Raw genomic sequence first — 16,556 nt, 5'->3', positions numbered from 1 at the left:
AATTTTTATTTTAAACCCAAAATATAAAAAAGGGATGTAAAAATTGCAAAATTAGTTCGGTTAAGAAAAGGAGGGTTCGTTCGGTTCGGTTCGTACCAAGCAGTTTCAAAGTTCGGGTTCGGTTCGGTTCGGTCATAAGTGAGGTTCGAGTTCGGTTCGTTCGGTTCGGGTTCGGTTCGTTTCCCATCTCTAGTAAATGCCCGGTGAGCCGGTACCCAAATGGGCCGGTAGGGCCACCGAAATGGCCTGATCGAAGTCACTATGGCACATATCAAGTTGTTAAAGGTTTTATAATATTATTATTATATTTTTATTTTTATAAAAGGCCCACTGAGAGTCGTGTTAAAAAAATCTTTCACAGACATTACAGTGTAATACTCTTTTAATCGAACACATTTTCCGAAAATAAAATGTAGACAGTGCTACTAGTAGGCTTCATCTCTTTAGGGCCTACATAATTGCTGATTTAAAAAGACGCTATATTGCTTATTAAGATATAGAGTTCACTGTATGCATGCATATCGATACATTGTCAAACTTAACAATGATTTTTAAAGGACCGATACACCTAGAAATGGATGCCCATCACATGATTGAGAATTTGTGGGCCGAATTTTATAGAAATGCCCGGGCCAAATTTGACACCCAGTCCGCCCCTGACAGAAGGGTCCTAGGTATGATCTTTAAAGACCGCATCACTGTCAAAAAGATTTAAGAGACAGGGTTACCAGAGCGATTGGACCCCACCATGACCAGCCAACAATGGCCATACTACAAGGTCCTCAGGGCCTGCAAAGACCTTCCTTCAGGGAACAGTACGTGGATAAAGAAAAGAAGGCAGACAGAGAAAGCGATGGGAAGACAACATAAAGAAATGGACGGGCCTGCCATTCAGAGAGGCTCTATCCAAGGCGAAAGACAAGAGAGAAATGGAGAAAGACGGTCGACAAATCCTGTGTGGTGCCCACAATGGTCCAAAAGACTAAGGGATGGGTGAGGTGTTGAAGGTGGAGGCGCTCGGAATATAACATTTTTAAATGTTGATAGCAAATTGTAGTAAATACCATATAGAAATATGCTTGCCCCATTTGAAATTGTACTATCAAATTAGTCATCGCCCAATTTGTATTTATGATTTGGTATCGCGTGGTCGAGAGGCTAAGTGCGCTTGAACTTGGCTTGTCTTGGCTACCTAGAAAGGGGCTCGAGGTTCGACACCCGACTTGGGCAATGTTGCGTTTACTGAGCGCATATACAGGCAGCACAGAAAACCAACTCCTAGATAGCCCCTCTCCCTCACTGGTCCACAAATGAGATTGGACCAAAAGCGCTCTGAGCATGCTATAAGCATGAAAATGGCGCTATATAAAAGCTATAATAATAAATAATTATGGTAATATATAATTTGTGGTTTGGTTATGTGTAATTATTGTTAGATATTGATAATTATTGTTTTTAATGGGTAGATATTGTGTTGGCATGGTAATGACGACGTCATTGATATTTATGTTTTTTTATGGATGGTTATTGTGGATAGAGCGTATTGCAAGTTATAGTTTTGGTATAGATACTTAAAACAATGCAGATACCCATTGACAAATAGATATTAGTGACACACTAAAGATGGATAGGCCACGCCCTTTGCGAGCCTGCACCCAATATTTAAGACAAGCCCTCGCATGAAACCCCTGAGGAGATTCATAACAAACGAATATTCACACTTAACCAGAGTAACACCTTTAGTAAAATCAGTAAATTTAGAAAGCCTTCAGGACAGAAGACTCAAAAGTAAAGTAGCAATTATACGTAAAGCACTGAACCATAATCTTCAAATAAAATAATCTTCGAATAAAATACTCTGAAAGACACAAAGATAAAGGCACGTTCCTCGTCCCATATGCTAGGACAAATTGGTACAAACACTCCTTCTTCCCTAGTGCTATTAAAGCATGGAATGGGTTGCCTGAGCTAGCCAGGAAAACCAGTGACTTGGCAGAATTTAAGTCATTGGTTAATATGCATGACTAGATGCATGACGCGTAGGACGTAATCATCTTCTTTTTTGAAGTAACGTCTGTATTATATAAGATAAGATAAGGTAAGATAAGGAAAGAGAAGAATGGGACGGTCTAGAAATGAATGCTGCCTCGGTTTGGAAGCCGGGTGCTAAGCAGAAGGGAAAGAATTATGGGGGCCAAGGGGAGAGAATTGCATAGAACTGAGACGACTGTTAGGGGTGGGGGCGCTCGTTAGTGGCCTATGCTTTAAATGGGACCGTATCCAGAGATGATTAGGATAATTATCAATATAGCCTTTATATAGCGCTACTTTCATGCTTATAGCATGCTCAGAGCGCTTTTGGTCCAATCTCATTGCGGACCGGTGGGGGGGGGGGGGGGGAAGGGGGGGGAAGGGGAGAGGGGGGTATCTAGGAGTTGGGTTTTCCGTGCTGCCTTTAGGCGCTCAGTAAACACAACTCTGCCCGAGTCGGGTGTCGAACCTCTAGGTAGCCACTCTTCCCAACCATTTAGGGTTAGCCTTGCTATACACTGGCTGTTTAAAGCTTGTATTTACCTTTAAGTGGCATAGATATTCTGATACAGGAACCGCAGCAGGTTCTATAGTTATTATAGTCGTAACAGAAGCCTTGGGGTAAAGATGTGCAGTCAGGGCCTGGGGTGTCTCCGAACAGACATTTATCTTCAGAGAGAACAAAAATATATCAGATAAAAAAGTATACTTAGACTTAGTTTAGATAACTGTATCAGGAATATGAAGTTAAAACACTAAGACTGACTAAGACTTAATATGGTCATAAGCAGGATACCATGTACCAGGTAGACTAAGTATTAAAATTTAATAAAATACTCAGAAAGACACAAAGATAAAGGCACATTCCTTGTTCCATATGCTAGGACGAATTTGTACAAATACTCCTTCTTCCCTAGTGCTATTAGACATGGAATTGGTTGCTTGGGTCAGCTTGGAAAACCAAATGACTTGGCAGAATTCAAGTCATTGATATAACATGCATGACTAGATTGACCTAATAACACGCTTAGGGCGTAATCTTAGTATAGACACAATATACACGGAGGATTAGTATATCTAAGCGGACAAAAGCCTACATATTTAACCGTATCTAGGAATTCTGAAAAATTGCCATCAAGCAAAGTAATAAGTTACCAGTAATTAATGGACTAATTGGTTACTTTTTCTATTGTTTCACGTCTTGTCTATGACAACGAATAATTGTGCAAAGTGTCAACTTAATCCATTAATGACTGTAAGAGAAACAAAGTGTTCAAACTTTTTACCAGACAAACAAAGTGAGTTGCTATAAGCATTATGAAAAGAAGGTTGAGAAAAATGTTGAAACAGGAGGATTCTGGGAACTGCTAATGTTAAAATAGAACTAAAAGATTTGATTAGGCGGGAGTTGGAACTAGTGAAGTCAGTAGAGTTGAGTTAACTCTAATTGATGTGCATCTAGGTGCCACTGTTAAGCCGCTATTAGGTTTGTGCAAAATGTCCGTCTGTCCGTCTGTTAGACTCCGATCTCGAAAACTAGAAGAAAAATTAAAAATATTGTTTCATCATGCGATGCGGCTTGCAAAGTTTAGGTGCAACGGCTACTTTTGGTTTTCTAAAAGCAAACCGTTTAGTTTTATAAAATTAATTATGCAAGCGATTTTTTCATAAAAATACACCAAATTTAAAACAATTACATAAATGTAAGGGATGTAATATTACAATATGTTAACAAAGAAAGACACTTTTTGTGTATTTTCAGTATCACTAAGTCGGGTGCATCTGTGCGATGTACAAGATATGTTCATAAGAAAAATAAATATTAGTTAAATGTGGGTTTTTTTTCTGGTCAACTAGAAGGAACATCCGAAACATGTGGAACAGAAGAAAAAAACTTTTTTTTTTAAACGGCAATTGAAACTTTGAAACATTACTTTTGAACATCAAAATAAAATTGAACATTGAATATTTCTTGCAAATACGCGGATCCGTCGGTGATCCGACTTCGACGGGGGGCCACCTCTGAGTTTGTGTGATAACAAACATTACAGTACAAATTTAATGCTAAAAAAACGAAGCATATTTTTTGTTTTATGTGCTAAAAGAATAAGTGTTTAATATATATACTAGAGTCTCTACAGTGCTTTACTTATTTATTCAATCAGGGCCGGTCTTAGATAATTAGAGGCCCTAGACGAAGTGAATCCGGTGGCCCCAATTAAAGTAACACAATTAAAAAAAAATTAACATCGAAATAATAAAATTACGCAAATTTATAATACCTAGTGTACTACAGCAGTAACAAAGGGAGCAAATCTAGCAATTTCTTCTTTAAAAAAGTTATTAAAAGTCCTGCGCGAGGTTAGCACTAATTCTAGACCTTAGTCTTCTGCCTAGTTTGCCTATGCTTAAGGCCGGCCCTGATTAAATCTTCAGCTTACTTTGGTATATTTGTCACACAAGAATAAAACGTGTTGTACTGACGACACAGTACTAACGACGCAATCCCAGCGACACAGTATGGATATGCAAATCTGTTCTTTAATGGACTCAAAGAGTAATGACATCGTTATTAAAATCTATTTGGCCTATTATCGCAACACTCTATTGCGTCTTTAGTGGACGAATCAACAAAATAAAAGTTGATTTAAAAATTCAATATTTAGAGGATATATATAGTATGATAAGGTTTGTCTTCGAGTCCGAAGATTAATGAGGAATGCAGTATATCCCGAAGCTACACAGCCCCATCTGTGACCTACATATTTTGCCACATCCGGATCTGTAAAAATGAATAAGAAATAGAACTCTTAAACTACACACCGTCAACTTGAGGAGCGTATGGGTCGCTGAGACATTCTCCATTTATACAAATCTGAAACAAACATATGCAAAGTAAACATAAAGCAGAATGTTACATACCAAATCTTGCTTCTGGAAATGGATGAGCTCTAGGGCAGGGTTCTCAACCTGTGGGTCGCGACCCCTTGGGTGTCGATTTACCATTTGCAAGGGGTGGCCTAGGACCATCGAAAATATGGATGTATTGTCTACTCTTCTATTGCTGGATGTGTGTGTGGGGGGGGGGGGGGGCGGAGGGGGGGTCGCGGCAGAGTGGGGGATTATAAAAAGGGGTCACCGAGTTTAAAAGGTTGAGAACCGCTGCTCTAGGGCGAGAGGGTGAGGTCGCCGTGTTGCGCGAATCCTCCTCACTTTATTCAAAATTTTCAGCGCAGGTCACCCACCCCAGTTCAAAGTCCTCAACCCCCCCTGGATGACAAAAGTGGTCATCATCGCACTACGATGGACAAACTATACATACCAACAATGGACCTGGCTTGTGGGACGACTATAAATGTTTTGCTGCAGATTCTTTTGTGTATTACGGGTTTAGTTATTTTTAGTTATTTTAGAAATGATAAACTTGGCTATTCACTGCTATTAAACACGCACTTTCTGCACACCGCAGTCATCAACTACACTAAGACTGAAGTGGAAAAATAATCATCATATCAAGGGCTTGACAGTGGCGTGCCTGGGGAGTTTGTTTTTTGTGTTGTTTTTTCGGAGCATTTAAACCCTCGCCCATCTGAGATCTTGTTTCAGTTTATAAAATGTCTGAACATACTTCCGGCTACATTACCTGCACCTGACCTATTCCTTTGTTTGTTGGACAGTTGGAGCACCACACAAGATCTGTTGACCGCCTTTCTCCGTTCCGTCTTCTGTTTTGGATAAAATCTCTTTCAATGGCAGGCCCGTCGATTCTTTTATGTTATCTTCCCATCGTCTTTGTGTGCCCGTTTTTTCTTTTTCCTGGTACTGTACCCTGAAGGAAGGTCTTTGCGAGCTCTTGGGGCTTTGTAATATAGCCATAGAGTTTTAGTTAGCGCTTTTTTTGACAGTAGTTAGCAGGTCGTGATTCCAATCGCTGTACAAATCCTGTCCCTAACTTCTATGTTTGTTATGCTGTCTATGCTGAAACGGGAGTCGACCACTTAGTGAAGCTGTGACATAGTGTCTAATGAGGTTTGCCGGACATGCCCTCCGACAAAAAGAATTACGCGTACCAAGAGTTGCGAGGGGACAGGAGGCCAATACGAGGAAAGCGCAAACAGAGACGTCCCCGTATTACCTGGCGCCACAACTTCATGGCGGACCTCAGAACAGTGGACACCAGGGGGGAGGAGGCTTCAGACATTGCCAGTGACGGATCACTGTGGAGACAGCTTGACGCCCAAATCGCAGAACTGCGTGGGAGGCTCTAAGTAATTCTAATTAATTCTAAGAAAGTATATGGCTCCTTCTGTCTCGGAAGACAATGGATGCTCTCAGAGGAGTCGCTGGCCTTGGTTTTGTCTTCAGACGAGTCAGAATCTGGAGTGACGGATCAAGCCATTTTGGAGCGGCAGAGTTTGCCACAGTTCGTGCATGTATATGCGTCTGACTAAGGCCTAGCTGACAGGACAGCTTTTTTTTCTTCTTTCTCTTGACTGATGCAGCTTCGTTTCTTTTGCACTCGGCAAAGTTCGTACCTACACGTACAGTCTGTCTCCAAGCTGTCCGGTCTTTGGCTATCTCCTCCCACACAATTTGTAAGTAAGTAAACCTAAAGGAACACGAGCTCGTGAATCTGTTCTTAGTTCTGCTGGAGACTGTGGCAGTGTCACATGGTATTCTTGAGGTGTCAGTATGTCACTACGTTCTTATTTGAAGTGTTAAAATGTAAAGATGACTTGAGGCTACTATGATGTAGTGTTGATCAGGCAATACTCTTTAGCACTTGGTTTGTTGTAGACTTTTATTTCTGATCTTTATGCTAACACTCAAAGAACTTCCTGTGATGCCGGAGATTCTTATGTAGACATTAAATGTCTTTAGAAATTCAAATAATGAAGACCCTTTTTAATTCAAAATACACAAACTTTAATACTGGAAATGGGAATCACTCAAGATATGCCAAATGCACAAATGAAACCAGTATCAATTGGATATCTTTTTCTGATCTCGTTAACAAATAAATTCAAACAAACATATTAATTCTACAACTGAAAATATATGCGACTTTTCTCTTTGAGTTTCATCTCACATCTAATTTATCGATTAGTCCCGCTAAAACCTATCCCACAATTCCAAGGCAAACCACGCTTAGATCACGTGATCAGATGACGTCAGAGCTCTTCCGTCTTCTAATTTTCTAGAAAAAAAAAGGCAGAGCTAATTGCTAAGGTTACTTCCGGGAAAAGTTAAATTTAGAAATAGATAGACCGCCACGTGACAGGCGGAAAGCTTACCTTTCCATCCCCACAAGATGTCCCGATGAGTGCTGAGGCCTGGTTACAACCGTCTATGAATGGATCTCTACAAGACATTAAGCGACAGAATTCCCCAGAATTAGCCAAATCGATCGTCTGATTTAACAGAAATAGAAAACAAAAAAACTTTTTACTATTCATAGGTTGAATAAAAATAATAATCTTCATTATCTATATTCTATAAGGTAATTTGTCTTACATTTTGTGCATTACACCCCAAAAAAATAAATAAATATTAAAACTATTTAAAAAAAATATATACATACATTCACGCCAGATCTACTCATAATTTACATGGGAATTCACATGCGAAAATTTAAATCGGATTGTTTCTATTTAATGATTATATAGTAAGGATAACAAAAGAGTCTCCATGTCTGTTTGTCTTTGCTATCGGTGTCTTGTATCTCTTTTGTGATGATAAAATCACAAAATCCTAACTCAAAGGGTGATTCTTTATTTCTAGAATCTTTTTTTTATGAATGTTTTTCTCAAATAACTGCCCACATGTGGTTTGTTTTTTTTGCCAATGACTTTACCAGAAGCATTTAGGGTGCTTCTGGCCATTTTGGTCTTAGTGCTAATGTAAGAAAGACCGAACAAATAGTCACAAACTTAGACCTACTCACAGATGGCATGAAACTAGCAAATGTAGTAGATATTATTTTTTATTGCGTGGAAGAAACGAAATGGTTTTCTATTGCCGTCGACAAATCTGACACCGCTCAACTCTAGGAACTTATTCGCGGTAGAAACAGCAATTTTGAACTCACAGAGGAGAGATAAAGGGATTTGGGGGGGGGGGGGGGGAATTTTATCGTAATTAGTTTTTAAAAGCTTTTACAAAAAAGAAACTTAAAACAACTGGGGGGGGGGGGACCGACCTGAATTTGAACTCGTGGCTCCATCGTGCTAACCTCTCTGCTAGTTATGTACTAGACTAGAGAAGATTGTATAGTTCTATATTGTTTGATTCAAACCACTTCAGTCAAGTGCAACTTCTTCCCCTTGTTCGAGATTCCAATCAAAATAACGAAATATCAATCACTAATTAAATTGGTCCAATTTTTAGCATTGACTCTTGTGTTGTCAGGTACAAGAAACAAGTGTGCGAAAATTTCAGCTTGATCCGAGATTGGGTGTGGGAGAAATAAGGTGTACATACTTTTGACCAGACAGACGGACAAGTGAGCAGACAGACTTTATATGCATTATAAAAAAGGTATTGTTATTTAATTATGTTACCCTGCAGAAGTATGACTCATTGCCGTACAGCTGTTGACACTGTTGATCAGGCTTGACCACCTGGCCCAGTAGCTTATCAGATACATCTGGAATGTCTGCAAAGGCTTCAATAGAGGAGACCAGACATGTGTGTCCTCGGCTTTAAATAAAGTATAAAACATATATATATATATATATATATATCGACCAGTATTCATACGGACAATAAAGATTATTATTATTATTATTAAAGATGTATTTTTTTAAATTTTCTTTGATGTTAATATAAAATGTTGTCCCCATTGTTACATCAACCGAGGGGATAATAACAACTGACCTCACAGACACCTTCAAGGCCCTTGGCATTCCTAGGAACATTCTCGTTGCCTGTCAGAGGGCGGTACTTCTGCAGACCTGCCACATCACCAGAAAATTCCTCGGTGGAAACTGATAAAGGGACTACGGTAAATTTTGTTTCCCTTTAACGCCAGAGAATGAATACTCGTTCTTTTATAATAATAATAATAATAATAATAATAATAATAATAGTAAAGATGGTCGCTGGAAGCTGTGGCGTGTTTTCCTTCTCTCTGACTCAGCACACTTTTCAGCGAAATCAAGGAGGTATTTGTACTCTAGACTTTAACAATACTAATGTACTGCTTGCACTTAGGATGTTGACAATGACATACATTAGGTTTCAAGATTTTCTTAGATGTTTCACACAGATTTAGTAAACCAACCTTGTGTTCAACTTTTCCTCCAAAAAGCTGGTTATGGAGTTGATGCTGCAGTTGGAGAATCGCCACGGATTGAGGCCACTCTCAGACCTGTCATTGTCACTATCGTCCACATCCATGATGTAGCCCTTCGTAAGATTGCAGGGATACACTTCACTGTCGTGGTTGGCCGAGAGGCTGTAGAAAGTAATGCAAAAAAATAAGGTTCCCTGTTCAGATCCAATAGAGCAGAGGGTGTTGAGATCATCTGTTTCTTCAGTCAACGATTAACATGTCATGTGGCCAACTGAACGACCAATCGCCTTTACTTTCCCCAAATTAAGTCAGGTAGCCATTGGCTATGGAGTAAATGTGTGTGTGTGTGTGTGTTTATATAGTGACGGTGGGTGGAGGTTAGGGACTGGTCATGAATGATGCAACATATGCTTTGTATTCACTTGGTCTTAGGGGAGACGACTCCAGAACCTGAGACTGAAAGTAGAGTTAGATTTCGTTAAGAAATATCATTACTAAAGTCTACTACATTTAATTGATTTCATATTAAATTGATTTTCTCTATATTATAAATAAAGTGTTAATTAGTTTGATCACAAATGGAAGTAATGGAAATAAACCCCCTAGTGATGATTCTGTTTATTACAGAAGTTCAAAGAGAACACAGATGTTTCTTGAGTGTGTTCTCAAGTCATTCAAATAAACCCCCTAGTGATGATTCTGTTTCATTAATAATTAATATAAGAAGAAATACCAAGAAATAAATAAACAGAAATCATCGCGTACTGTTCCTCCAGTAAAAGCTTACCTATGTGCCAATTCATGTGCTACCGATTCTATAGTATCGGTAGAGTAGCCTTTGGTATCGTCTATTACTGAGCAGCTCCTCCCGTCTGTTTGACACAGTGTTCCTCTATAAGTAGACCCTGAGGGGGAAATAATACAACTGCGATTTAGAAATGTGTCATCATCCTCAAACTCGATTTGAGTAATGGGATTGAGTGGTTCAAATCCTCTCGTTCCGAAACCCAGCTGTTTTGCTTATATTGTCTTCTGAGACAGAAGGAGCCATACATACACATGCATACACATACATACACATGCATACTTGTCACCGTATTGTTCGAGAATGTGTAGTTTCTCAGCAGTGGCGTAGCTAGGGGTAGAGGGGGGGGGGGTCAAAAATTTTAAATCCACCAGCGCCACCACTTAAGGGTCTCCCAAATGAGTGTTCGAAATTTGTTTTTACATTAAATATTAAGCCAATGTCATGTTATCGTTCGTACCTTACGAGGTCAGACTATATCAACGCCATTGATCAGGAAACATTGAAAGGACCAAGATGCCTGTGTGTACTACTGTGTAGTCGCTGAATGAACTCTTTATGTTGTGTCTGTTCTATTTATGTGTATGTTTCTGTTGTGTTGTCTTTATATGAGAATAAAGAGTCCTTGTAATCACAACAAATTTCCATAAGGATCAATAAAGAAAAGTTTTAGTCTATTTATGTTGTTTTGTAAAGCAGAGACTACGCTGTATGTATTAGACACATTAGACACATATATTTATAATTAATGATAATGGTAACAAAAAATGTGTTGGGTGAGAGGGCGTTACGACGCAAGAGTAGTTACAAAAAAAAAAAAAAGGGGGAGGGGAGATTCACCAAAGCAACAAATAGCTTATGAAATATTTTATATCGAATGGACCTCATTCACCAATCGTAAACAAACAACATTTAGTCACGTGATCTTATTGATAAAACAATTTTAAAAACTGTCACGTGACAACCATCATGAATTAAACATGAGATCGTAAATTATATAGAAGAGATAGAGCACCACGTCGCTAAATGTTGTTTGTTTACGATTGGTGAATGAGGTCCATTGGGTGCTGAAGAAATGTCACTTCAGTGATTTATGTAAAATTATTTTTTAAGGGGCTGGTGAACCTTTAATTCTCCGGTCAGGAGTACGTGATTGTGGTTTTTGGGGGCGGTCGATATAAGTGGGCCGTTGTAATTCAACGTAGCGGATGGATGGATCAATGGATGGCTGCCTGGTCGTGCGGTTTGTGCGCTGGACTGTCGTTCGGATTTATCGACGGTCGAGGGTTCAAACCCTGCCCGCTCCCATCCCCCGTCGTCCTGCGGGAGGTTTGGACTAGGAAGTAAACTATATTCAACCCTGAAGGAACATCCGAAACATGTCAAACATTTTACAACATTTTAGCGAACTGCAAATCATGGACCAAAATTGCAAGTTAAAAAAATAATTGGGGTGGGCAAAATATTTTGTGAGTGTTCAATGCGCAGAATGGAATAATTAAAAAAAAAAAAAGACTCTTACTAAAAATCAATAGAGAGCTTAAGAAATATATCGATTAGGAGCTGAGAACTCGATGAATACTCAGAGATCGTCAGAGATTGTATGTAGGACTATTCAGGGGCGTAGCCAGGAATTTTCCATTATTTGGGGTCCGGGGGAGCATTTTGCATAATATTTCATGTAAAAAACAATCATTTGAGGGCCACTCTCAAGTGGGGGTCCGGGGGGGTTGTGAAAGTCTCCCCCTCCTCTCCACCCAACCATAGCTACGCCACTGGGACTATTTCCTAAGACGTAGCATTGGAAAGGTAAGGGGGGGGGGGAGTGATACCGGTCATCACCGCCCCCTTTTGATTTCCTGGGCTTTTATACTAGCGTAGCTCATTTCTTTTCTGCCTCGATAGAGAACAACATAGGACAGATAAGCCTAACTATACTCCTGTTTTGTGCTAATTGCTTGTCTTTGTGTGTGTGTGTGTTGTAGCTGACGAATGCCCCGTGGCCTAAACGTCCTTTATTTTCACTTAGTCCGGCAGGGTAACATATATGTATGTTTATTGTATTGCCTATACTTTGACTCTTACAGATGTATTTTGCGTCTGTTATATATATATATATATATATATATATATATTTACGCTCCTAAACAAATTAACGATTGTACCCCACGATGACCTCCTAACTATCAAAAAAACAAACCCAAGCTTAAAATCTATGGCCATATTACATGGTAAAAGACAGAGAGGAAGGGAGAAAGACGGTCGACAAATCTTTCACGGTGCTCCAACGGTCTAACCAACTAAGGCAGCGGTTCTCAACCTTTTAAGCTCGGCGACCGTTTTTTATTATCCCTCACTCTGCCGCGACCCCATAACATACACAGCAATAGAAGAATACACTAAATACAATCCATATTTTCGATGGTCTTAGGCGACCCCTGACAAATTGTCAATTGACCCCTCAAGGGGTCGCGACCCACAGGTTGAGAACCCCTGAACTAAGGGATAGGTAAAGGTAACAAAGTAATATGATAGGACGCATGTTCTAATATTGGACAGGCCAAGGTATTTTAATTTTAAGGTTTCGATGTTATGTACACATTTCTGTCAAAAGACCTCAAAGATATCGAAACGCGAACTTTTAAATAGCACTTACCTTTGGCTTTTTCTTTAATGCCACCTGCTTTCGTACTAAAGAGGGTGTAACTGTGGAAAATAAAATGGAGTTAATCCTTCTGGTCTTTAATCATAAAATTTATGAATTTAAAGAAAACTATTTAAATGATTAAAATGGCTTTACTTTTCCCAACTAATGTCAGGTACCCATTTGAGCCGGGCGGACTCTGAGGCACCCAAAAGATCCCGGAATTAAAAATCCCAGTCTTCGTCGGGATTTGAGCCCAGGACCTCTGTTCGTAAGCCAAACAACGCTTCACCATTCAGCCACCGCGCCTCCATTTTAGTGACAATGATTGGTTATCTCCCTTAACTAAATAATATATTATCTTATGGTCTTCCAAGTCACAAATAGGCTATGGATCATCTCATGGGATGAATGCCTGGGCATGAGCTATGGTCAGAACGATGTCGCCCACACCGCAGTTCCCACCCCTTATGTATGAAGCTGATGTATGCAATAGGAACGTTAAGTGCCGTTACAGTTTAAGGTCAGCGATGTCACAGGCTCTGCCAGGATGTAGCACTGGGGTGCTGTAAACTGCTTAAGGGTAACCGGCTCCAATTTTTTTCCTTCAGGGTTGACCCCGGAAGACTTTCCCACTTTAGGGTATAGCCGCAGAGGTTTGAATTCAGAGTTTTCTTTTTGTTACCTCATCACTAGTAACAGATACCCACTAGAAAAGGGTGCTGGTTGATATTTGCGGTTGCTAGTTAAAAATAATACATTTAAAAAGTGAAGTTCTCCTTTCAGGCCTAGTGGTCTATAGGGCAGATGATGTAAAAGTCATCTGTTTCAGTGGACTACGGTTAACTAGGGTGTCATGTTGCCAGCACTGCGACCAACCGCCTTTATTTTTCCCCAACTAATGTCAGGTACCCATTAAGAGCTGAGTGGACTCAGAGACGCCCGAAGATCCCGAAATTAAAAATCCGAGTCTTTACCAGGATTCGAACCCAAGACCCCGCTCATCCACCACGCCTCCCGATACAATAAATACAATCCTACAATCTTATCAACATCATCCATGTCATTGGAGGCTCGGTGACTGTAAACGTTAAGGACAGGCAGGCTTCACAAGACTGTCATGACCCAATAGTAAGACGCGTAGAAGTTGGGTAGAAGCTTGGTTTAACTGGGTTTTTTCCTACAGCACATTTAAAAGTAAAAACGAAAATAGGTGAGAGAAATTACGGACGAGACAAGAGGAGACTACTTTTGGTGAATCTTGACGACCACGATTGTGCCGTATTTTCTTGTATTTTTTAAAGCTGGATTATTTCATTATATACTGTTTGTTCTGTGGTGATTAACTCTTGCTGTCCGTAATTATTTCCCTAGTCCCGATACTAGTATTCTTTTTGCTCATTTGTATTTCACTATCCTGTTCTGATTAAACTTTAATACATTTTTTTTGTTTGTTAATGTTATATTTGGTGTCGAAGTATAGGAGAATGGATGCTCTATTTACAAAACACAAATTATAAACTCAAGAAAAGTAACTGGAACAGACACAAAATAGAGCAGTGAGATTCATAACAAACGAATATTCACATTTGACTAGAGTAACACCTTTAGTAAAATCACTAAATTTAAAAAGCCTTCAAGGATAGAAGACTTAAAAGTAAAGTAGCAATTATACATAAAACACTGAACCATAATCTTCAAATACAAAAACAAAATTTAATAAAATACTCAGAAAGACACAAAAATAAAGTCACACTCCTCGTCCCATATGCTAGGACAAATTTGTACAAATACTCCTTCTTCCCTAGTACTATTAGAGCATGGAATGGGTTGCCTGAACCCGCCAGGAAAACCAACGACTTTGCAGAATTTAATTCATTGGTTAACATGCATGACTAGATGCATGACGCGTAGGACGTAATCATCTTCTTTTTTTTAAGGAACGTCCGTATTATATGAGATCAGATAAGATAAATCCAAAATTTTGTTTAATGGGGTCAGTTCAAAGTTGACACCGTCGATTAGCAGAGAAAGAGTTAATACTTAAGGAGGAATAAATAACATCCCAAGTAATGTACATCATCTACACTAGATTTACACTCAACTCGATCTAACTATCACTAACACTACAAATAGTGGGCCTTTACTTTTTTTTTTCTTTTTTTTGGGGGGGAGGCGCACAATAAATGGTTAGTTCTTACCCAGTGAACAGCATCACGTGATCATACATGCTGACGATGGCATGGCCAGAACCTCTGGAGAATTCCTCGAGGCCAAGTAACGCCTTTTCGCTATCGACATAGCCATATGAAGCGTTGGCACCAATAAAACCTGAAGCCTCTAGCGTCTGCGAGAAAAAAAAACAATACATGCTCGGTATTAATTCCAAAAGCCAAAACAAAACTTATATTAAGTGTAATTGTATAAATTAGTTTGGAGAAAGAATGGGGGTATCTGGATTCTGGAAGAAGGTTGCCGTGATGGCTTTTTAAATGTAATTTATAAAAAACAAACTTGTACGGCTTGAATTAGAACTCAGGCCTCTCCAAGCCAACACACTAACCACTCTACCAGAAAAATTGCATAGCTTGATAGTTTCAAATTTTAAACGACAAAGTTATTGGGGTGTGTGTGTGTGGGGGGGGGGGTCTATTTCAGCTCATACCTTCACATCAGTTAAGTACAATTTATTTCCCTTCTTCGATATCAAACCAAATAATTAATTACCAATAAATAATAAGAATTTTTTTTTTTTTGTTTTGTCAAGTAGGAGAAATAATTGTGCAAGGTTTCAGCTTCATCCGAGAATGGGTCTTAGAGAAATCACATGTTCAAGCCTTTTACTAGACACATGAGTATACAAGGGGTGTTAATGTTGAGTAAAGTAAGGCTACCCTTTTGGGCCTTGTGGTCTATGGGGCAGATGATTTAGGGGTCATAAACTGTGGATTACCGTTAATGAGGCCAGCCTCTTTTATTTTTCCCAAACTAATGTCAGGTACCCATTGGGGCTGTGTGGATCGGGGCGCCCAAACTAATGTCAGGTACCCATTGGGGCTGTGTGGATCGGGGCGCCCAAGGATCCAGAACTTTCAAAAAAAAAATTCCGTCACCAGGATTCAAGCCCAGGACCCATGGTTCATGAGCCAGGCTCTTACTGCTCTAACATTGTGTTGTTATATTGAAGAGGTATTTTTATCGTCAAACCTCACTGGAGGGGTGGGGGGCGGTTTAAACTCAAAACCCTCTTAGACTACACTCATAGTCTTTTTAGTGTGTAATTAGCTTTTTTTTTTATATTAAAGAGGTATTCTTTATCTTCAAATCCCGATGAAAGGGGGTTTAAACTAAAAAACTAACCGTACGGATAATTCTGCACATCTCAAAACAAATTGCGTGACTCTTTGTCATCCACTTTAAAACAAAACTAGAGTCACGAATATTACCGTCGATTCTGCAGTTCCACCTTTCTTCTAACAATTTCTCTTATCAGCTATCGAACTCTTTATCAGGTTACAAAAAAAAAAAAGCAAAAACCAAGATTTGTGGGTGTGTGGACTGTTCTCGAAAACGGCTCTAACAATTTTTCGAGTAATTTGACAGTTGATGTATATCTTTGGGGAAAAGAATTAGCCACATTGAGAAGATTTTAGTTTGACCGTTATAATTTTTTTTTAAAGTATAATTTAAAAAATTAAACTTGGCTTGTGGTCCAGACATTATTTCTCTTGAACAGGCATACGTCAGCGAGAATAAAGCTAGCACTACAGATCAGATTTAAT

The 16,556-nt window shown here is 39.3% G+C and overlaps 1 protein-coding gene across 1 annotated transcript in view; it reads right to left on the bottom strand.

Annotated features, from left to right (window-relative positions):
- Positions 1 to 16,556, bottom strand: part of LOC106058580 (uncharacterized) — a 49,698-nt gene that overhangs the window by 13,718 nt on the left and 19,424 nt on the right. The window contains exons 8-15 of the mRNA XM_056007564.1: positions 14,976 to 15,121; positions 12,787 to 12,836; positions 10,113 to 10,230; positions 9,314 to 9,487; positions 8,592 to 8,730; positions 7,326 to 7,442; positions 4,855 to 4,906; positions 2,575 to 2,700 (exon numbers count right to left, since the gene is read on the bottom strand). Of these exons, the coding sequence (XP_055863539.1) occupies positions 2,575 to 2,700; positions 4,855 to 4,906; positions 7,326 to 7,442; positions 8,592 to 8,730; positions 9,314 to 9,487; positions 10,113 to 10,230; positions 12,787 to 12,836; positions 14,976 to 15,121 (922 nt within the window). The remainder of the gene's footprint in view (positions 1 to 2,574; positions 2,701 to 4,854; positions 4,907 to 7,325; positions 7,443 to 8,591; positions 8,731 to 9,313; positions 9,488 to 10,112; positions 10,231 to 12,786; positions 12,837 to 14,975; positions 15,122 to 16,556) is intronic.

The sequence above is a fragment of the Biomphalaria glabrata genome, chromosome 13 (assembly GCF_947242115.1).
Source record: "Biomphalaria glabrata chromosome 13, xgBioGlab47.1, whole genome shotgun sequence".
Lineage (NCBI taxonomy): Eukaryota > Metazoa > Mollusca > Gastropoda > Planorbidae > Biomphalaria > Biomphalaria glabrata.
Note: the sequence above shows the minus strand (reverse complement) of the source record. Positions and strands in the feature narration are given on the sequence as shown.